At 35.2% G+C, this 22,423-nt stretch overlaps 3 protein-coding genes across 10 annotated transcripts; 2 read left to right on the top strand and 1 right to left on the bottom strand.

Annotated features, from left to right (window-relative positions):
* Positions 1 to 823: 823 nt before the first annotated feature.
* On the top strand, positions 824 to 8,131 carry LOC140881462 (la-related protein 1A-like). 7 transcript variants are annotated; one of them, XM_073286793.1, is made up of 14 exons: positions 824 to 1,215; positions 1,925 to 2,474; positions 2,624 to 2,795; positions 3,306 to 3,396; positions 3,685 to 3,756; positions 3,883 to 4,385; positions 4,867 to 4,927; positions 5,167 to 5,274; positions 5,356 to 5,696; positions 5,844 to 5,987; positions 6,143 to 6,206; positions 6,592 to 6,737; positions 6,818 to 6,955; positions 7,569 to 8,131. In XM_073286793.1, the coding sequence occupies exons 1-14, from the start codon at positions 967 to 969 to the stop codon at positions 7,714 to 7,716; spliced, it is 2,787 nt and encodes a 928-aa protein (XP_073142894.1). In that variant the 5' UTR covers positions 824 to 966; the 3' UTR covers positions 7,717 to 8,131. The 7 variants fall into 7 exon arrangements, with proteins under 7 accessions (XP_073142894.1, XP_073142898.1, XP_073142896.1 ...); XM_073286797.1 differs by having other exon boundaries at positions 6,851 to 6,955; XM_073286795.1 differs by having other exon boundaries at positions 5,176 to 5,274.
* A 4,362-nt stretch (positions 8,132 to 12,493) lies between these two features.
* LOC140885128 (uncharacterized) lies at positions 12,494 to 14,509 on the bottom strand. 2 transcript variants are annotated; one of them, XM_073292062.1, is made up of 6 exons: positions 14,473 to 14,509; positions 14,166 to 14,371; positions 13,943 to 14,074; positions 13,431 to 13,581; positions 13,167 to 13,344; positions 12,494 to 13,044 (listed from the first exon to the last, which is right to left on the bottom strand). In XM_073292062.1, exons 5-6 carry the CDS (start codon positions 13,281 to 13,283, stop codon positions 12,754 to 12,756), a joined length of 408 nt encoding a protein of 135 aa, XP_073148163.1. In that variant the 5' UTR covers positions 13,284 to 13,344; positions 13,431 to 13,581; positions 13,943 to 14,074; positions 14,166 to 14,371; positions 14,473 to 14,509; the 3' UTR covers positions 12,494 to 12,753. The 2 variants fall into 2 exon arrangements, 1 of the variants encoding a protein (XP_073148163.1); XR_012150814.1 differs by lacking the exon at positions 14,473 to 14,509 and having other exon boundaries at positions 12,494 to 12,858; positions 12,990 to 13,344; positions 13,943 to 14,199.
* Positions 14,510 to 15,101: 592 nt separating this feature from the next.
* LOC140884202 (ubiquitin-conjugating enzyme E2 19-like) lies at positions 15,102 to 16,799 on the top strand. Its single transcript, XM_073290882.1, has 6 exons — positions 15,102 to 15,331; positions 15,724 to 15,751; positions 15,868 to 16,095; positions 16,188 to 16,251; positions 16,370 to 16,429; positions 16,575 to 16,799. Exons 1-6 carry the CDS (start codon positions 15,192 to 15,194, stop codon positions 16,616 to 16,618), a joined length of 564 nt encoding a protein of 187 aa, XP_073146983.1. The 5' UTR covers positions 15,102 to 15,191; the 3' UTR covers positions 16,619 to 16,799.
* Positions 16,800 to 22,423: the final 5,624 nt, after the last annotated feature.

A 22,423-nucleotide genomic window follows, 5' to 3' on the forward strand; every position in this document is an offset into this window, starting at 1 on the left:
CTTCTAAATACCATTATGGCACATAAAATTGATGGTAAAATCGTTTCACATAAGTTTTTTATGTTTTTAATTTAAAGTTCATCAAATTAATTGAAATTTAATTAATCTTAGATACATATTTTGATTAGATAATAAGATAATTTTATTGATAAAACATTTTTTTAAAATTTTTAAAAAATAATATTTCTTTTTAAATCTTTATATCCTATCGTTATCTATATTTTTGAATCCCATCCTAATTTTATCTATAAAAACAAATCTATCATATTCTCGAATAATTTTTTTTTAATCATATGTTCTCGATTTAGCCCATCCTAATTTTATTTTATTTTTAGTATCCGAAAGGAAGAAGATTATAAGAATACTAATTAAAAATCCAATATATATACCTATATCTTACTATATTATTATAGTAAAGAGCCATTAATTAACTAACTTTAAATTAATTGGTGAAACTTGAGATTAAATTACGATTATATTTTAATTTAATTTCAAACAAAATCAAAAATATTAGACAAATTAGTCATTTTATATGATCTCCTATTTTTTTGCCATTAGATTTTATCTTATTTACCAACATGACATTCTCTATCTTTATTTGTATGTTTAAATATTTAGATTAGATTTTTATCACTTTTAAAATTTTAAATATTTAATTCATCATGTGACTTCTAAAAATAAATGAAAATCAATTAGTATAAAAAAATTTTATATATATGCACGCATCGCGTGCAATGAACACTAATATAATATAATACTAAAGTAATATATGAATGTTTTGTGTCACTATTGTACGATACAATTTGGGGAAGCAGTATAAATAGTGTCCCTCTAGCGCACGCAACTGTTTCCCTCTCGCGGTCAAACTGTGAACTCGGGTCGGAAATTCTTAAAAACCCTAGTCTCCCCATCACCCCAACACACACTTCGTCACATTTTTCACACTCTTTTGTGCTATTCATTGCGATGGGGATGGGTGGCAATGGAGGTGATGTTGATCAGCACCACCGTCAGACTGATGCCGTTGATGTCCCGCCTGAGTCACCGTGGAAGACTTACACCACCGCCTCTCCTGTCAAGGACGCCGATACGGACTCCTGGCCAGCACTTTCCGAAGCCAAGCAGCGCCCAAAGATCACTGCTAATATGTGTTCCGACTCCGTTCAATCTCCTCCGCCGCAGCAAGCTGTGGGTGATGGTTTTGATGCTACTCAGGTGATTGCTTCCCTGCGTTGTTGGGTTTGTTAATCAATTTTGTTCATTGTTTGATTACTTTTGATTGTCGTTTTTAATGCATACTTGATCAAGAACTGAATTTCTTCAATCAATTAGAGAAGAGTTATGAAGTAAAGGGTTAGTCTTTTGATGTCAACGGAGGATTTTTTTTGTCTGAGTTATGAAGTAAAGGGTTAGCCTTTTGATGTCAACGGAGGATTTTTTTGTCATAGCTTTTGTTATATGTATGCATATTTTAATTGTTACATTCTTTTTTCAAAAGAGCAATTTGCTGTGCATTTTTGTTGTGAATGGGTATTGTCTCCACAGTTTTATGGACCCAATGCTGTAATCACAGCAACATTATCGCCTAGTTAATTGATAAGGTGGACCGACCATCAAAAACCTTAAGCATGGTCTCTGTGCTTGCTTTGACATGCCTAATAGACATATCTATGAGCTTTCCATGTTTGACCACATGCAGACACATTTTAGTTTCTGGAGTTATCAAGTCTTTATCTGTCATATAACTTGTAACTGCTTCCCGAACTTAAAAAAATTATATTACCATTTGGAAAGGTGGTATAGCTCTTTTACATCAGATGGAGGGTGACTGCAAATTCTCTGTTCATAAACAAATGTAATGCTTTGCAAATGCATGATGTATCTGTAGTTTGTACTTACAAGAAAATTTCATCTGATCCTGCAGGCTAAAGTTGACCAACTGAAGACAAATGGGCGAGGTAATTTTAAATATCCTCGCAAGCCGCATGGTATCTATCATAATAAAACTGGCCCCAAACTGGGCTCAAGTGGTGCACCTCCGATTCCTATACGGACACCAGCACCCAAACCCATCTATTACCATCCAACTGTTCCACCAGTTTTTAATGCCATGCTTCCTATGCCACCCATTTCCGGCTGTGGATATGCTCATCCGGTTTCCCATGGTTCTTTTCCCGGAGCTGATACTCAAGTTTTAAAGTCTGGCAGTGATGCTCCAGCCCAAGAGTTTGTTCCACCAGTAAATGGTGTATTTTATCCTTCGCCGCACATAGATTCTAGTGCCAATTATTCCAATTCTGTTCGAAGAAGCCCCGGGGTAAAAAATAGAGGTGGCCAAATGAATCCTTCCTGGAATAATCAGAGGCCAGTTGCTTATTATGACACTCACTTGCAACAGAATATGGGGCCGAGACCTTTCGTTAGTCCTCCATTTTTTGGTCCTTCAGGCCTTGTCGACGGACCATATCTCGCAGGTATTCGAATTTCTGTGCAAGGCACTGTGCAAGTGAATGTGAATAGACCTCACGCTATGGTTGATCACTCACCCAGATTTCATTTTATTTCTTCTTATTCTTAAGATTATTTGCATGCACATTACCTAACGAATTCATCAATGATACAGGTCGCCCTGGTTTTATTAGTTTTTTTCCTACTGCTCCTCCTCCAGGCTATGTTAGAATACCTTATCAACCGCATTTGGTTCCATATCCTGTGAAACCTGGTGTTCCCATGCCACCCACACCAACAATGTCCTCGAGAGCCCGCATTGTCACACAAATTGAATATTATTTCAGGTGAGTTGTCTTGGAGGATCTCGGTGGCGGTATCTAAACTTTCTTTGAAATAAGAAAGAAAAACGAGTCATGCTCCTCTGCTCCTGTAGCGCTATGAGATTGATATTTACTATGAACTTCAATCCCAGACTGAAGGCGTCAGCTACTATATTAAATTTCATATCGATAAAATGCAACGTTAATCTGGTTCTTATGGATAAGTTTTTACCCCATTTTATTTTCTAGGCTAGTGAAAGTGCATCTGTTTTAGCAGAATGATAAGTTTTTGCAACCTTGCAGAATAATGATTTTTCATTGTGATGGGCTTAACTGTAAAATGGATACATGCTTGTTTCTTTGGAGCTGCCATGATTAGTGATTCCTTAAACAATTTTATATTTCGAGTAAATAGTTGACAGCTGGGATATGTTGATGTTTCAAAGATCCTTCTCGAGTAGGATACAGCTAACACAGAAACATTATTATATAAACAACATATGGCATCTAAGCATTGATATTTATGTTTGGCAGTGACAAGAATCTACAGAGTGATCACTACTTGATTTCCTTGATGGATGGAGAAGGTTGGGTCCCAATATCAACTATTGCAGAGTTTCCGAGGGTAATTTTTTCTTTTTGTTTTTTTTATGACCAACTTTACCTGAACATTTGTCAAATTTTGACTTCCCTTTCTTTTCCCTCATGGAGACTGAGAAATTGTTTACAAAATCATATTCCTTGGCGGAAAGCCCAGATCGTTTATATTCTCTTTCTTTTTAACAGATTTGCATGGTGCATGATGGTGTTAGTAAATTTTTCTGTCCTATTTTCTTGAGTTACTTTGTCAAAATTTAAATTGTTGATATGTTAATTATTCTACCAATTTTTTTCCTCAAATTTTGAATTTCAGATTAAGATAATGAATGCAGAGATACCATTTATCCTTGATGCGTTGCTGTCTTCAGAAACCATTGAAGTGCAGGTTGATATTTTACCTCTTTTGAACATCTTTAGTTCTCAGATTATCCTTGATTATAATATTGGAATTTCTATTGCTGTTTCTTGTCCAAACAATATTTCCTTGATCTTTCAACTTCATTGTATACAGGGTGAAAAGATAAGGAGACAGAACACATGGTCTAAGTGGGCTCCTTCTACTGCTATTAGCAAATCTTCACCTCCTGTCTCGACTGCATCAAAGAATGATGACCTCAATGATAGTAAAACAGACAGCTTTGAAGAAACAGAAGAGTTTCATGCACCAAATAAAAGCTCTGGGGATTACCTATCCATCAGCGCAGATTCTAAAAAAGAATCTGTCGTTGCAGATGCAAGACAACATGGGGATAAACCTTTTGTCAGTGGTGAAACACTAAATATTACTTCAGGAAATAGTAATTTAAGGATGGCATTGGATTTGAATCCTGATAACAAGAACAGTTGCACTGAAAATAATAATGACCCAAAAAAAGAGATCCCGGTGCTTATGAATCAGGATGTGGATGATATAGATGGCTCAGCAAATGATTTTTCCAGCACACTTATATTAGATAAAGCTCTGGAACTGGAGCTGAAAATGGCTAGGGATTGCCATAATTTAACTCTGGGAAGGTGTTCTATTCTTGATTTACTGTTATTTGCATTTGTTAAGTGTGTGTTTGCTATATTATTTTTGTGGTCGCGGTTATTTTTAATGTCTGTCCTTATTTAGAGTTTTGGATTCATTCAACGACCCAATTCCATGATATTTGTTCAAAAGTGTTTGAACCAAAAATTGCAGTTTTTGCAAGGAACACATGATGCAGTACTCGTGTAAATGACATTTTAGTTAGGTTCATCCTTGATATACTATCTTATATACGTGAGATGCCACCTACGACAGCACTAGAAACACATGAAACACCCTCTCACAAGTTAAGTTGTTACTTTAAAGTACATGCTCAGTTGAAAATTCTAGTATTTTTGTCTTTAGCATGTATGCTGTCTTTATACACAATGTTGATTGATTGATTCATATTTCCCGTCTCGTGTGATTTTTGTTGCACGTTCAAGGCACTTTTTACTTACACACATCTCTGGTCATTCGTTACAGGAGTGAAGATGACAATGATTTCAATGACCAAGTCATTGAGAGACTTGTAATTGTCACTCAGGTGAGGCCAAAGGATTATCTTTCAGTATCATTTAACAAACTTTTAACATGAAAGAGCATTGTTCGAATATACTGTCCTCATTTTTTAATTTTTCAGCTTGTATAGGGCGTTTGTAGTTTTTACTGCTATCGTAGGCTATAATTTTTTTAAAAAAAATATTTACATGTAGAATTTTTTCTCTGAAAATTTGAATAAAAGATATAGAAAGTTAAATTGTTGAAATAATAATTAATAACTAGGCTATGCAGCAGAATAATCGGACGAGTGAAGTACCTGGTGAAGAATCAAAAACCATGTCCAGTGAGCTTGCTTCTGCCATAAACGATTCCCTCTATTTTTATGAGCAGGTTGATATATTATTTTTGAAATTTTTGTTGCTTTTGTACTCCCTGTTAAATCAATTGTTTTAGTTATCTTGCGTAATGCAGGAGATCAACTCAAAACTTTCTCCTCATTGGGATTCCAAGACTTGCAACGAGACCTGTGACGAGAACTCAATATATCCCCGGAATGATTTTCCTTTGAATTCAAAAGCTCCTGATTGTTCGACCAGGGAAATCGATTGTGAATGCCCCTGCCTTGTAAATTTTAATTCTCAATGGAAGCAAAATGAAGACTGCTTCAAGCCGCATTCCTTGCAAAAGCAGCGACTTTTTCCTGGGAATTTTAGATCTCAGGGAAGTGATCAAAACTCTCTTGGCATCGTGTCTGAGAGTCCACCAAGTAATTCGATTGGTTTTTACTTCTGTCCACCTCCAGATACTAATGGGTGAGCACTGCAGTTGTTGTCTCATGCTTCCTCAAACTTTTGATCAAGCCTTTTTCTGTCAAATGATATAGGAAATATCTGAATTGCTTTCAGAGTTTATTGCTGAACATACTCTGGTCCAATAAAATGCGATTTGAATATTTGCAGGTTGAGGGATTCAAAGTTGTGTGCTTCACCTTGCAAAAAGCTCTCAGGCACGAGTCCACCGGTTGGGTATGTGCCAAAGTCATTTCCACCATTTCGGCATCCAAATTATAGGCTTCTGGAGGAAAATCATTTCAAACAGCAGATGTAAGGAGATATATTATTAGGATATTCATACAATTGTGCACATCTGGATATAGGACATATTCATAGTAATATACTTGCTTTGACATTTCCTTGATGATTTGGGCTTTTTTTTGCAATGAGTATTTTTTAACTGGGGTCACTAATTTTTGTCTCAGCTACAAGGAGTATCACCAGTGCTGCCTTGGTGAACGAAAGAATCTTGGGATTGGCTGCAGTGAGGTATTGTTCAAAATTTTAAGAGAGAAGCTTATTCGACATTTGTTTGGAGATGATTTTGTTCAAGTTCTTATGGAAAAATAGGTCTAATTGGGTGTATGGATAAGCATGGTGGCCATGTGAGTGCAAGATTATTGTTCCCCTGAGTAATATGTACACCCATAGACGTTCATCTGCCTATGACCTATCTGCTCTTATGGTGGTTAAACTTGGTTTTTCCAGATGCAAGTGATGAATATTATCCAACATTATCTCATTAGCCCGTTCATAGTTTTAGAAATAATAATAATTTTATGCAGGAAGAGCTGGGAATTCTGTTGCTGGCAATAGGCATTACTAATCTATTTTGTATGTGATGTTATCTACTAAAGCCTCTTGTTACTTGCAGAAAATGAATACGCTGTACAGGTTTTGGTCTTATTTCTTGAGGGATAGATTTATTCCTTCCATGTATAACGAGTTCCGGACTATAGCTCTAGAAGATGCTGCTGCAGGTTGTAATTATGGAATCGAGTGCCTTTTTAGGTTTTATAGGTACGGCTCGTATCTTTCTTAGTTTACTTCTCGTCCACATTAGTTGAATTTTGTCTTATTCTCCTGCCTTGCTTTGCTAGATTCTCATGGCGTGCAGCTATTTGTTGTTTCAGTTATGGTTTGAAAAACGTATTCAGAGAGCACCTGTACGAGAGTTTTGAGCAGCTGACATTTGACTTCTATAAAAAAGGGAACCTTTATGGCTTTCAAAAATATTGGTAATTTTAGAGTTCTATGACTCTTTGTATTTTCACTTGCGCAAAATGTTAGAAGTGCGATACATTAGACTTGAGAGGTCGTGTTTTACTATGCATATCACTAAAATATATTAACATTTGTCAAGTTATAGTGCATAGAATTGCAAAGCAAGTGCGGATAAGCTACTTCAATGGAACGAGAAAGGGAACAGATGCCATTGTTATGGTGGAATATGAATTAGGAATGGATCTAATGAGTTATTCACTGAACTTAGGGTCTATTCGCATAATTACTGTCTGTACCAAATAACTCGACGATCATTTTTAGTCATGTCTATTTCGATACGTCTTGTCTTGTCTCCCTGTTTGAGGGAAGATGTCCGTGTCAGAGCTGTTTTCTATTTGATAGGCTAAATTACTCATTAGCATTCCGGGGTTGTGTTATGGAGAGGTTTTGGGATGAAGATTACATGCATATCCATGGTTAATCTGGATAAAATAACACCACTTACTGCTCTGAACAGCATGATTTTCTCATATGCCGTGAACTATATGCATGATGCATGACATTTGATTTTCCTCCCATGTTTCACACCTTCTGTTACACTTACACCAGGTTGCTCGTTCTTGACAGGGAGTTTCACCATTTTCGGAAGGACCATGGCCAGACAGAACCACTGAAGAAACATCCAGAATTGGAGAGACTGCTCAGAGATGAGTATCGCACTCTAGATGACTTCCCCCGACCCGAAGATCAGAGTGCTGTCCTTGAGAGCTGCTGATATTCTACCAGCACAGGTGCTGTGATGTTGCAGTGGCAATCAACTGGCAAAATCTCAATTTTTGGGAAGAGAATGCTGACACAAAGTTGAGTATGATTTATGTACATAATCCGTCGACCGCGCTCGTGTCGTCCTCTTCAAACCGGATACGACCTTTGACGGGTGAGAGGTTCCGAGGTCTCGCTCGTGCTTTCTTTTTTAACTTGGCTGGTCGCTAGTTGAGACTTTTTCTTTAGTCAATCGGGCTTCTAACTTGTATATATTGAGAGGATGGAGATTTTTTTTTTCCAAAAGGCAAAAAAAAAAAAAAAAAAAAAGAAAAAAAAGAAAAAAAAAGAAAGGAGATAGGGGTAATGAAAATAAATAAATAAAAAAGCTGTCGAATGAAATTTATCGAGAGATTAAATAAATATATTTGAAATTTATCCTTTCTTTGTTGTAATGCTAATGTTCCATCTCTAATGGGTTCTATTATTTTTACTTTTACTAAAATATGGATAGGTAAAATATTGGGCGTGTGGACTGTGGGTGCATCTATTTACACATTTAGAGTTAGGCACGTTTGGTATAAAAGCTAGGCTAAAAAAATATTTTTTTTAAAAAAATTGCTTTTTCAATTAATAAGGTGTTTAGATGATCAAATAAGTGTTTAAAAAAGTATATTTTTAAGTAAAAAATAGCTTTTTTTAAAGCAAAAAATTATAGCTTAAAAAAATATTTTTTAAAAAGGTATTTACGAAATCCAAATGGACTCTTAGATATATTTTCTTAGATATGTTTTCTGATTGGTACTTGGGCTAGGGGCTAGATTTAAATAAAATTGGGTATTATATATTCAATTACATTCCTTGTGTGCCTATTTGGGAATGTTTCGTCCCATTATTTTATACAATTAAGTTTTTATATTTTCTACTACATGTCTATAAATATTCGATATAATATTTTTATTGTTAAATAGATGTAGAAGTAGAGTCAAAAAGCCCAAAAAATTATAGCTTCTAAATTATTTTTTAAAAAAAAAAAAATGCCTCTCGTAAGTCGTAACCAAAAAGTGTATTTTTAAGAAATTTTTTATTTTTTGGAAAAAATGTTATCCTACAACACAATTAAAATAAGTAGAACGAATTGAAAATCTTTCAAAAATGGTTTGACACAAAGAATATTAATAAATTTTAATTTCAGCCAAATCAAAAGTAAAAGTACTTCAAGAAATGAAATTGGTATTGATAGCTCACTTGATTTCTTTAAGTTCGTTCAAATCCTTCAGAACAGTTAATATAAACTTAATCCGCAATGCATTTTATGAACAATTAATCTGTTGTGTACAGATACACAAGTTATTTGATGTCTTGATATTCCACTCTTTGTTTGACAAATGCGGGGTACAAAACACGACAAGCCACAAAGCATAAACATCATATGTCAATGATCTTACAATTAATGTATTTATTTGGAACAATATATATGTTCTAAAATCGCTAAATTCTATAGAAACATGAACATATATTATTTTTTCTATGGTCCAATTTCCCTTAGTTACACATGAACACAACAATTAAAAGATGTCATACTCAGATGAATTTCAACTCATGGAGTATTACCTATATCATTTTATTGATATGGATCAATCTCACACATCTTGTGAGGACCCCGACAATCCAAAGATCGACTACACTCATGCAAACACTGCCTAAATGTTAAACAAATGTAAATGCAAAAGAGTAGTGCCTAAACCAGTTCATGAATATGCATAGACTTGAAACGAAACTCAAGCCACAAGGCAAAAAAAAAGAAAAAAAAAAGAAAAAGGGGTAACTAATTACCCATATCACTGAATGAACTTGATAGACCTACAAGCTGCAGATTCAAGTACAGTTTGCAGAAGGATCTTCATGATGATCTTCTTCCTTGGGCAACTGATTCAGATCAAAATCCAAGATTTTAGGAGCAGATTGCGTCTTCATATTATGGCGTCCCTGCTGGTGACCTCCAACTCCAAGAGCTTGGGCAGATGGGAGAAGCCTGTAGATTAATCTTGATATCCGCGGCCTGACCATCATGATCAGTACATAAACATCCCTCCCCGGATGAAGTAATTTTGGCGGCGCTCAATGATTTTTCTTCAATTATATTTGCATTTTTGGTCATGTATATTTGTTATTTTACGATTTCGATCCTTTAAATTTTTAGATCTCTGTGTGTTTTTTTTGACAATTTTATTCATTTTTTCGATGTGACACAAATGTAGTGCTGATGTGGAGCTGATGTGTATATAGTGTCACGTAAGCATTTTCGAATTTTTTTTTTATTTTTTTTTGAAAAAATATATTTTAAATTTTAAAACCTTAATTTAATATTTCAATATATATATACAACATTATTTGGAATTTGTACTTCATTAAAAATATTATTTTAGTAATAGTAGAATTTTTTAATTAATTAATTTATTTTTAAAAAATATATAACTAAAATTAATATTTTGAATATATTTATATGGTTATTTAGTTTTCAAACTATGATAAATCTATAATTTTTTCTATTTATATAAATCTTTTAGTTTTTAAGAATTTAAAATATATTATTAATTATATTATATTATATAAACGGTTAAAACGGTCCGACCGGTTGGACCGTTTTTTTATGGTAAATCGGTTCGATCACCGGTCCGGTTATGAAAACATTGACTAAAATTTAAATATGAAAATATAGAGAATCGAAATCACAAAATGACAAATATACATTACCAAAATTGACGTTTTCCCAAAAATATAAATATAAAAAAATTGATCGTTAGAAGTAGATAAGAACCTTCTACTGTATTTATACCGATCAAATTAAATCTTAGTTTGAATATAATTATCTTTTAAATTAGATTAGATGATATAAATTTTTCAGTTTAAAAATAATATTTAATGATTATGGTATGCTAATGTGCAGTTTCACACACATATATATATATATATATATGAATTTCTTTCAAGTGCCTACCTACCATACCCACCACCATGCCCACCAATGATGTGGCACTATTCTATTGGATATGATAAAGATGTGATAAATTGTAGGTCCAATAGAATAGTGTCATATCATTGGTGGACATGGTGGTGGGCATGATAGGTAGGCACTTGAAAGAAACTCATACATATATATATATATTTCATCTTTAAAAGAAAAAAAAAAGAAATTTTGGATACAATAGTATGTTGAAAGTTTAATTTAAGGATAAGGTTTTTATTACATTTTGTGATACAATACCATAAATTTCAAAAAAAAAATTTCCAGAATATTGCACAAAAAACTGGCAGATGGAGACTTGCGGGCATGCCAAGCACGATGCACGCTATGGAAAATGGAAATTCTGATTTCTATCCAAACAATTTGAATCCCAAATACACCATCGGTCTCGGTTTCATCCATAATGCATAAAAAACGCCAAATACTTGTACTACAAAGAAAACAAACACAAGATGAAAGCAATCAAATTAATGACAAAACTTAATTCAGTTGTCATTAATACGATGAACACGAACTATTACGTAAATGAAGTTGAAGGAGACGAATAGACAACGATATACAAAGATAAACATCCCAAGACTCGCCCCGCCTCCTCTTGGCCCCTACCCGCCCCACCCCGTCCCATGAACCCGACAGATTCAATTTGGGTTAGATCCGTTGGATTCGCCAAATTTTATATAATTTAAATTTTATTAAATAAAAAATTTAAATAAGTTAAAAATTTAACAAAACATCATTAAATTTATTTTTTAAACTTATATTAATAATATTTATGACAAAAAATATTCTTACAAGTTAAAATATATCATTTTTTTAATTAATAATTAATAACAAAAGAAAAGTTATAATAATATATTTTCATATTAATAATATCATAATATATTAAAATCATTTCAATCCAAAAATATTATAAATTCAAATTATAGATAAAATATTGATTATTTAATATAAAAAAATATAATTATATATTATTAATATATATACAAATAAATTTTACATTTACATATTAATATTTATATTTTTGGCGGGACGGGTCCGGTCCGGCGAACCCCTAGACCCGTCCCAGAGGGTCGAGTTCAATGCCGGATTGGATTTAGACACGAATCATTGCAAAAGATATCCTCTTGCTTGACTTAAAGAGAGGTTTATCCGTTCATTAGATTGTACCAAACCCACGGTCATAAAAAATCAAAGTGGCAAAATAAAAAAAGGCATAAATAAAACACTGGTTTAAAGAATGTCATAAATAATAATCCAGTCTAATACTTTTATATCTAAGCGGCCCTCAAAAATCAAAATGAAAAAAATAAAAAAGGCATAAATAAAACACAAAGAAATGGAACAAAAGAGTCAAAAATCGAAGAATACAAAAGCACAAGGAGAAATGGAATATGTTTACGAAAATGAAGGTCTCAACATGTTAAGTACCGCTGCATCCAAAATGAAGGTCTCAACACCCAACTATCACTCCAAACAGATAGCAGAGCACAGTGAGCAGCAGGAGAATATGTAAATATAAATGTACGCATCTGTATTACAGACATACACGGGTTGATGTATATTTAATTTCATGGCTTTAGAAGAATAACCATTTAAGATCTGGATCAATTGTATGGCAGTATACTTCCAGGGATTTTTGGTAAATATTTATTTATTTATTAGTTCCATTTTGCCATTAATTAAATGCACTGAAGTTTAGTAGTATATATACACCAAAATATTGACCTAAATGTGGTAGAATACATTATTCAACATGGTGATGAAGAAGGGTCACGACAACCCCTGTAAAGCTTCATTAAACAAGAAAGAAGACGTCCACTCAAGAAAATTACGTAGTGATGTGAATCACAAAGTAAACATGGATCTCCATACAAATCCACACAAGGGGCAATTGTAGTGTCAAAAGCCAAAACCAGAACACCAGGGGCAACAACACTTCTAACTCAATGAATCATTTACTGCTGAGCACATGCACTCTTTGGACTAAACAAATATTCCTCCAGGACTGAATTTGATCTGGATTTAGTGCATCTGGGAACTCAACGTTGCAATGAATGTACAGTTCACCCCTAACAAATGGCCTTTGATACATTGGCATTCCTTCATCATTGATGGCCTTGTAAGAACCTGCAAGAATATTATGAACAAAGAGAAGCCGTGTGAGTATTGCGGATAAACCAGTACACTGATTGTTCGTGAAGCAGGAAGTATCACGACCTCAGTCAGAGAAAGTGCATGTTCAACAGGAAGGTCGTCGCCTTTTCTCTTGAATTTAGGATGCTCTTTCTGCTGGAATACAAAAACTGTGTCAGGCTGCAAAGGAAACACAAATTTAAGAGTGCAATTCAACTAGAATATAATCCTACTAAAGAACACAGAGGATCACGTCACTTTCAACATGGACTTCCAAGACTTCTACTGAACAACCTTCTCACCTTTGCACTGGGGGCCATCCATCTTAATACAGATTTCTGCTGAAAATGATGATGCGCTGCCAATTCTTCTTGCTGTTGGAAAACAAGGATGCTGCATTTCTGAATCATCAACACCATTTGCACTTCATTGAAGCTTCGTGCCAGATCCTTGACACCCTGTGCACTTCATTGAAGCTTACTGCAGAATTTGAAAATTCACAGGTGAGCTGATAGGAACAAGTAAACTCTGAATCATTCGTTAGATAAATAGAACTGATCCAGTACATTTCCTAAATACAGATTTCTGCTGAAAATCACTATGCACTGCCAACCTCTTCTTGGTGCTGGAAAACAAGGATGCGGCATTTGCTGTATTATTCCGGGCCCAAGCTGCTTAATTGAGACCTTCACCGAAGCTCCTGACTTTGATCCTTTACTGCAGAATTTGAAAATTAAAAGGTGAGCTAAAAAACAAGATAGGAACAAGTAAACTCCGCAACAACAAGATAGATTCAATACACAAAGACAAAAACCGAAAAAGAATGACATAGGCCAACAATAACATTTGCCAGAATTCGATGTGAAGATGTATTGTGCGTTATAGTTCCATCAATATCCTTCATTCTTCACATACAATCACAAGTTTTAATATGCATGAAACCACAACTGCCAAACTCATAAACTACTATATTTAAGATCCAAAGCCCATCAACCCAAAAAAACTTTCATCACTCAGACCCATTAAAAATCAACCAATAATCAAGTACATCAATCACATGTATATCGAAATATGTTACCTGGCTTCAAGACTGCTCCAGGGGATTTGATAAGTAGCTGTCTATTGTCCAAGTGAGTTAATACAAATTGTAATCCACACAATGCCTCAGTCAGAGTTCATCGCCCATTCTCTTGAATTTGGGATGCTCCTTCTGCAAAGGAAACACAAATTTGAGAACATGTTAATTCTATAAATTCAAATAGAATATAATCATACTAAAGAACACAGAGGGATCATGTCACTTTCAACATGGAGTTCCAAGACCTTCTCCTAAACAACCTTCTCAACCTTTGCGCTGAGGGCGTTGATCTTTATCATCAATAGACTCTCCAATGCCTTTGCCTTCATTACAAGGATGCTGCATTTGCTGAATCATTCCAGACCAAAGTCTGCCTAATTGTGACCTTGATGCCAGATCCTTGACACCTTGTGCACTTCATTGAAGCTCCTGATTTTGATCACTGCAGAATTTGATAATTCACGGGTGAGTTAAAAAAACAAGATAGGGGGAAATAAACTCTGCAACCAACTAACGATCCCATTCCTGACCTCCAAATTGGCTCTCACCAAAGAAGGATGAGAAGATTTCATTCACACTGTCTGAATAGAACAATAAAAACAATTTTATATTTATTTTTTTGAGAAATTTGTAGTTGCCAAAATCTCGATTCACTCTTGAGACATGGGTTGTTGGTTAAAATATAGTTGAGAAGTTTGAGCAATATTTTATTTTATTATTAATAATAATTTATGTGTATAATTTTTAAAAATCCAAATTATTGAAATATTAACATTAAATAAAAAAACTGAGACTTTTCTTTTTGTTACAAGGTTCGGCACGACAAATACATTGGATGTGATGGTAAATAATTTATTTTTTTGAAAGAATATGGTAAATGATTTATAATACGATGATAATATATAAAGTGAAAGATATGCATAGTTCCAAAAAAAATAAAAAAAAATAGTTTAATTTAAAATTATTCCAGAATTCAACCCAAATATGTTCGGGTTTGCAGACCCGATACCATGGACGCCCAATTGGCCTATTCAAATCTAGCCGTTAGACAGCAAGACTTTTCCGGAGTATCTGTAACGGTCAATATTTTTATTTGAATTCATAACCCAAAACTGAGGCCATTTTTAATTTATACATCTTATTCTATTCACTCCTTCATATCTCTCCGCCGAACAAGAACAGAATCCGTCCATTCTTCTTCGATTTACTGTATTTCTCAAATCTTCAATTCGATTTCCGGGAATTGAAGATGTCCGCCGTAAGCAACTCCTACAGCCAAGACAGGAACCCCAACACAAACACCCCGGCGGCTGATGCTCCGGCGGCGGCGCCGTCAAAACAGCCTGTACCCACCGCGAAAACCGTGGATACCCAGTCTGTTTTGAGAAGGTATGCATGAGTTGATGAATTCTGGGATTTTTCTCCTTTGCCCTAATTTTCTTGATGTTTCTGTTGATCCTAGTAAACTCTTATTCTATGATGATTCACGTGTTGTATTTTAGGGTTTCTGTGATCCCTCCTCCTGATATTTATGATTTGAGAGGGCGGGGTCGATTGAAATCGTGTGATTTTTTTTTTTTTTTTTATCTACACTAACACACGCCAATCCCCGATCTGTTCGAGTGATTGATGGATTTTTCTAACAGCGAACATGTATTGATTTGGGGGTTTTTTCCATTTATTTTGTCGGTCTCTAATGGAGCCCAAAATGTTGTGATTATTAATGCCCTTGGTACTCTGATGTTACGGCAAAGTCTAACTTTTGCTGATTCAATGAACAGGTTACAATCTGAGCTCATGGCACTTATGGTGAGGACTATGAAATTCCACCTAGTATATTTATTTGAAGGCCTTAAATGTAAAACTTATATGAATATCTTCGGCGGCCTGATTTTTTTTCCATGTTTTCTTGCAATTATTTTTAGATGGGTGGTGATGCTGGCATATCTGCATTTCCAGAGGAGGACAACATATTCTGCTGGAAAGGAACAATCACGGGGAGCAAAGATACGGTTTTCGAAGGAACCGAATACAAACTCTCCCTTTCCTTCCCAGCTGATTATCCTTTTAAGCCTCCGAAGGTTAAGTTTGAGACCAGTTGCTTCCATCCCAACGTCGATTTGCATGGGAACATATGCCTGGATATATTACAGGTTGCTAATGAATTGCATCTACTACTGTATTCTTGAATGCATTACCTGATGTTTTTCATGCCATTTGATTATTTCTTCTCTGATATTCACAGGATAAATGGTCGTCTGCTTATGATGTGAGGACTATCTTGCTGTCAATTCAGAGTTTACTTGGAGGTGAATACATTTTCCTTCCATTATCGACCTCAAATTTAGGAATCAAGAACTGTTTCCCCTTTGGATTCCTTCTATGATTGTTTTTGATCTTATTTTCCTGCTTCTGATGGTATTATAGAGCCAAACACAAGCTCACCTCTGAACAACGTGGCGGCTTCACTTTGGGAAAACCAAGATGGTAATATCACACGCTATACTCCTTTTAATGGAGATCTGTAACGAATTCACGTGCTTCCATTTTTATAAATCCCTGAAGAGCTGTGTGGGGTATGTCCGTATGTGTGATGTGTCTGATTTGAGTTTCGTTGCTTTGTCAATCTCAGAATATAGGAAGATGGTCGAGAAATTGTACAAGCAATCTACCTAAAGTTTATCGGTGGAGATGTTTTCTGCTGTCAAATGCCGATCAAGTACCCTTTGGAAGGGGAAGAGATAATGGGTTGAATGAAGAGATTGTTTTTTACATGCTAGCATAGTTATTTGCTCGTGGGAAAAATTGATTGATTGTCAGACTGTTGATTGTTTTTTTATTGTTCTTTTCATTAATAGAAATCTTGGCTCAGAATGCTATATTTTCGAACTTCCCATGATTGTTCCCTACTCTTGTTTTACTCTCATGTTTCAGACAGCAGTTTGTTCCTACTCTCGTTAACGAAGACATTGAAGGGGGTATGCACAATGACCACCAAATCTGCATTTTGTTGAAATAACAAAATGGTATAATCACATAGGATAATGATTAAATGATCAAAATATATTGTAATAAGATTATAAACTGATTTCAAGTTGGGAGACAAATTTAAGGAAGACTTCCATTTTCAAGTTGTTCCAAAATTTGAAACTTGGTGTTGTATGAACTGGCAACATTGCTTATTCATAAAACCAGTATGATTGGAGTAGGATATGATTGATATCGCACTAAACGTTTTCTAATCTATCTGTTTTTTATAAAAATATTTCGCTATATACGAAATTTTAATGAGAGAAATATATATATTTTTTGTCTAGTAATTTATTAAATTTTTTTGTCCACTAACTTTTCAATTTTTAGTACAATAAATTTTGAATTTCGGCTATTTTGATCCATCTATCACCCAAATGTTTAATGTTTGCTAAAAACAATGATTAGGAGATTGTTAAAACACATTCTTGAGTCACAATCATCCAATGGTTTTGTTGGAATGCATGAAACTTATAAAGTTTATTTGTCTTTTTTTTATGTTAATTTATTTTCATATAAATTAATTTTCCCTCCAAAATCAAGAAATTCGCAAATTTTGGGCAACATTAGCTTTAGGCATTGTCTAATTGGCATTTTCCAACCAAAAAAAAAAAAATTGAACATTTCGGTTTTAGATTGACAAAAATAACCGAAATTCAGAAGTTATTGTACCAAGACAACACTTAAAAATTAATGAACTAAAATAAAAAGAGAATTTACTAGCCGAAGGAAAGTGAGAAGAACCTGAAATTGGTGAGAGAGACGAGTGAAAGCGGTTGTTGTCAGCTGGTGTGGTGGGTGAAAAGACCCGATACTATTACTATTTTTTTTTTTAAATCCTTGCATGCAAGATTCGTAACATAAAAACTTAAATAATATACTCTCATAAATCCATGCATACGCAAAACTCATGCATACGCAAAACATTTCAAAACCAATAAACTGTGAAAGAGAAAATATTAAAACATGTGCAGAAATAACTGCTTTAAATCTCAAAAAAACCACTGAACATAAACTGAGCATCGGTCACGGGTGTACTAGCTGCATTGGATACTCATACGCCTTCATTGCCAGTAGGGACCTCCTCATCATCATCATACCCATAATACCTGCACCATCTAAATCTAGTGAGCCTAGAGGCTCAGCATGCTCTATCCAGTAATAAAAATATGAAACCACATGCAAACACATATCGTATAAAATATCGTGAATATATCATATACGTGCATGATTTTAAAATAATGCATCATAAGAAAATATGTCATCATCGGTCATACATACATCATAACTAATCATACATAGCATAATTGAGCATGTCATAATCATAAAAAAATGAGTATGGTCATATCCATGAATGTGACTAATAACTGTGCCGACTGATCAGTCTAAAAGAAACAACGTACGTGGCGGTGAATAATCACCTCTATACCGATAGTAAACTACCTCCGTGCCAGTGGTAAAACCACCTCTATGCCGGTAGTAGAACTACCTCTGTGCCGGTGGTAAAACCACCTCTATGTCGGTAGTAGAACTACCTCTGTGCCAGTGGTAAACCACCTCTGTGCCGCCACATCACTTCAATTTCCATAAAAATATTTTTCATGTTCAATTCTCAATCATAAACACATTATAAAAATATTTCATGTATGCATGTACTTAAAATTTATCATTATTTCTTTATTTCATGAAAAATTACCCGTAAATATATATTTAATTCATGCATGTATTTTTTTAGATATATATATATATAAGTATGAATTTTATGAAAAATATATATTTACGGACCATTTATTTTCATAGACTTGTTCGAGCTGCTGACCCCCTTAACTTAAGCCCATAAATTGCTAGAATGGCCCGTTATCAATTTAGACTGACTTATAAATTTAAAAATTGATTCATCAACTTAAGCTAGCTCATTAATAACTTAATCTAGCCCATAAACTCTTAATCTGACCCGAATCATACTTAGCTCAATTATGCATTAAAGCTAACCAAGTACATGATCCAATAATTAGCCATTTAAACAACTAATTAAATTATTCAAACTCAAAAATAAAATAACCCGACCATAAGGACCCTAACTCAAACTCCAACCCATGGATCAACAGGCTTGAACGAGTACATGGTAGAAATACATCATAAGTTGAGTCATATGCATGCTTTCATGAGTTTGTTCTAAACCACATACAATGCACTCCAACATACTTTTAATGCATAAAACCTTGTACATATGATTTAAATGGGGAGCAAGAATGGATAGAAACATGCCTTTGCGTTTCTAACGCACGAAAACTTAACTGGTTTCGTAGATCGTGATTCGTAAATCTCATAACCTTTCAATTCTGGAAAGCTCAAATCCCTAACTACTGATTTATGCCTCTTAATATCCTCAATTAGCTTTCGATCTGTGAAAAATCATATAATGGTCAAAAGTCAACCTTAGTCAACTATGGTCAAACTTTGACCAAAGAAATTTTGCAAACTTTATTGCGTTCTCACCGCTTCACGACTTTGAATCTCGACTCGAAACTTGAATATTTGGATCTATCACGTCGAGATGATAAAAAATGGTTAACATGTCAAAATCCGGTAGCTCGCCGGAGAAGACGGCGGCGACGGCGAAACTTTGTCCAAAAATAATTAAATTTTCCAGATTTGTAGAGTTCGACGAGACGATTCCAACCATCTAAGCCACGACCGGAACGGAGCTCCGACGCGGCCGGGATCTTAAAATTTCAGTCAGCTCCGATTAGCTCGATTTATTCACCAAAAATACTACAATAAGCTCGGGAAATGTTCTACACATCACCTACTATCATTTAGAAATTCAAAAACTAACAAAAACAAGCTCGAATCGTGAAAATCTCGGCAAAGAAGACGATGAATAGTACATTCACCAAACTCGTCTGTTCTTCGTCGATTTCCCGGCGATCCAACCGTTGGATTTTTGATTTCTTTATACCAATAGATTCTTTTTGATATTTTCTACAATCTGACCGTTCGGATCTTTGATCGGTGTTACGGTGAATGGCCGGAAAAATAAAAAACGTGGACTGCTACAGTGAAACCGAATTCTGTGCAGAATCCGTCTGTTCTAACTCAATTTCTTAACGATCCAACCGTCCGATCGTCGATATCTTTACACCAATAGCTTTGTCTTGATGTTGGATACAAAGTGACCGATCGGATCTTTGATCGGAGAAGCGATGAACAACCGGCAACGCGATCTTTGCGACCTGCTATAGTACAAGTCGAGAAAATCCCTTGAAAATGGGGAAAAATCCGAATTTGTGTTTTCTTAATGGTGTTTCAGTGTGTGTTTTGCTATTTATAGCAACTCGATAATTTCCTGACCCGGATCAATTTATTTGATACTCAACTGGTAAAATTAGTCTCTAATCTGATATTTTTTTTTCCGGTATACACCCAACATCTATAAATTTAAATTTCTGAAATTATTGACTTTGACCAGTCAGTTGGACTCATAATTTCTCAAATTAATTATTGAGTCAAACTTAGACTATGACCAGTCAACTTTGTCAAATACTTTTCTAAATTAAATTATCTGGCATAAATAATTATTTTTATTTCAATATCTCAATAATTATTTCCGAATGCTAATATTCCAGATATCCAAAAATAGTCAAACTCATTGACTAATTGTCAAGTGTATTTTATGAATACATTCTATAACTCATTTGGAAATAATAATTATTTCATCCACTCAATAATTATTTTAATTTCCAATTAATTCGTTAATAAATTTTCGGGGCGTTACAATTCTCCCCCCCTTAAATGGAATTTCGTCCTCGAAATTGAAATGCAAACTGAAAGTCTCTGGATAACGTGTTTGCATATCAGCATCGGCCTCCCAAGTAGCCACTTCTGAATGATTCAGTAATCGAACCTTGACCATGAGAAGAACTCGCGTCCTAAACTTCCACTCCTCACGTGCTAAGATTTGCACTGGTCGTTCCTCGAACGACAAGTCTGGTGTCAAATGCAGAGGTTCTTAGTCTAGTATGTGAGATGGATCTGAGATATACTTTCGCAACATCGATACGTGGAATACAATGCACAAGTAGTTGTAGTAACCCAGGAACCATTTTAAGATAATAATATGTTAAACATGATTAAGGGTTGGTAAGTAACCAATTCCGAGGTTTAGTCGGACTTTAGAATTAAGAATTTAAATTTCATGTTTCTGAGTTAGTTCGGACAATCCGAAGACAACTTCGGACGACCCGAACTCGACCATCGGGGGCTCCGAAGGTGATCTTGTTGACTTCGGAGTTAAGGCACATTCGGACGATCCGAAGAGGACTTCGGACGGCCCGAACTCCCTTGTGCCAAGCAAGCAGGATTACTCAGCATGGTGTTTTGACAAGTGTCGGATTTAGGCCACTTCGGACGACCCGAAGAGACGTTCGGACGGTCCGAACTCGACGTGTCTCGCATGCAGACAGTGAGTTGGAACGGACGATCCGAACTCAGCTTCGGAGGATCCGAACTCGTCCGGAAATTTTCCTATAAATAAGGCTCGTTCGATTTCATTTTGAAATACGAATTTTTGAGTTTCCTTCTACAGTTATATAGTGTGAGATATACACTTGAGGGCCCTATCGGTTATAATAGAGGTTCTGGAATAACCAAGTTGTGGTTATAGTCATCCAGGACTAGCGTCTCCAAAGGGCTATCTACGGACGAAGGTATGGTTCGGGAATCTATTTAAGTTTTGGGAGTACTTATTAGCTTAGTTAAGGCTTATAGAATTTATGTAGTGATACGGTGAACTTTTGAATATAGGCTTGGAACCTAGGATCCTACTATACTTGAACTAGCCTAGAGGTACGTACACATTGACTGAGATTGCCAGCGAGTATACATGTTTATATGTTGCATTTATTTGGCATTATTATATGGCATGATATATGATTTACCGCTTTCTATATTCATATGTCATGTGCATATACACGTTGAGCCTATACCTTGTTATACCTGACTATAGAGCCGCTCAGCTCTATACTCGATAGTCTGTCACTGAGAGTACCGCGACGGAGGGGGCATTTATGTCTGTCTACTCTGGTGTACTAGACGAGTGTGGTTGCACCCAGAGGTTGATCCGTGCGGTGGCAGCACTCATGTGGCGCCGGTACTGAGCATGACTTTTCAGATGACCCTTCGTCTGTCATCATGTTGCATGCATTATATACATATGTTTACTGATGTCTATGTACTGGGCGTTAGCGCTCACGTCCTACTTGTTATCTTGGACACCCTATGCCATGGGCAGGTCGCAGGATGGACGGAGCTGGTAGTTCAAGGCAGGATTAGGGAGCAGGAGCCTTGAGGAGTTTATTATACAGCAGGATCCGTTATAGCTGTATAATGTTTACTTTTAAGAATTTCGATTTGGTTGTATCACTACAGTATTAAGCCTGGATTTTTTTT

Source organism: Henckelia pumila, chromosome 2 (genome assembly GCF_033568475.1).
Source record: "Henckelia pumila isolate YLH828 chromosome 2, ASM3356847v2, whole genome shotgun sequence".
NCBI classification, from domain to species: Eukaryota; Viridiplantae; Streptophyta; class Magnoliopsida; order Lamiales; family Gesneriaceae; genus Henckelia; species Henckelia pumila.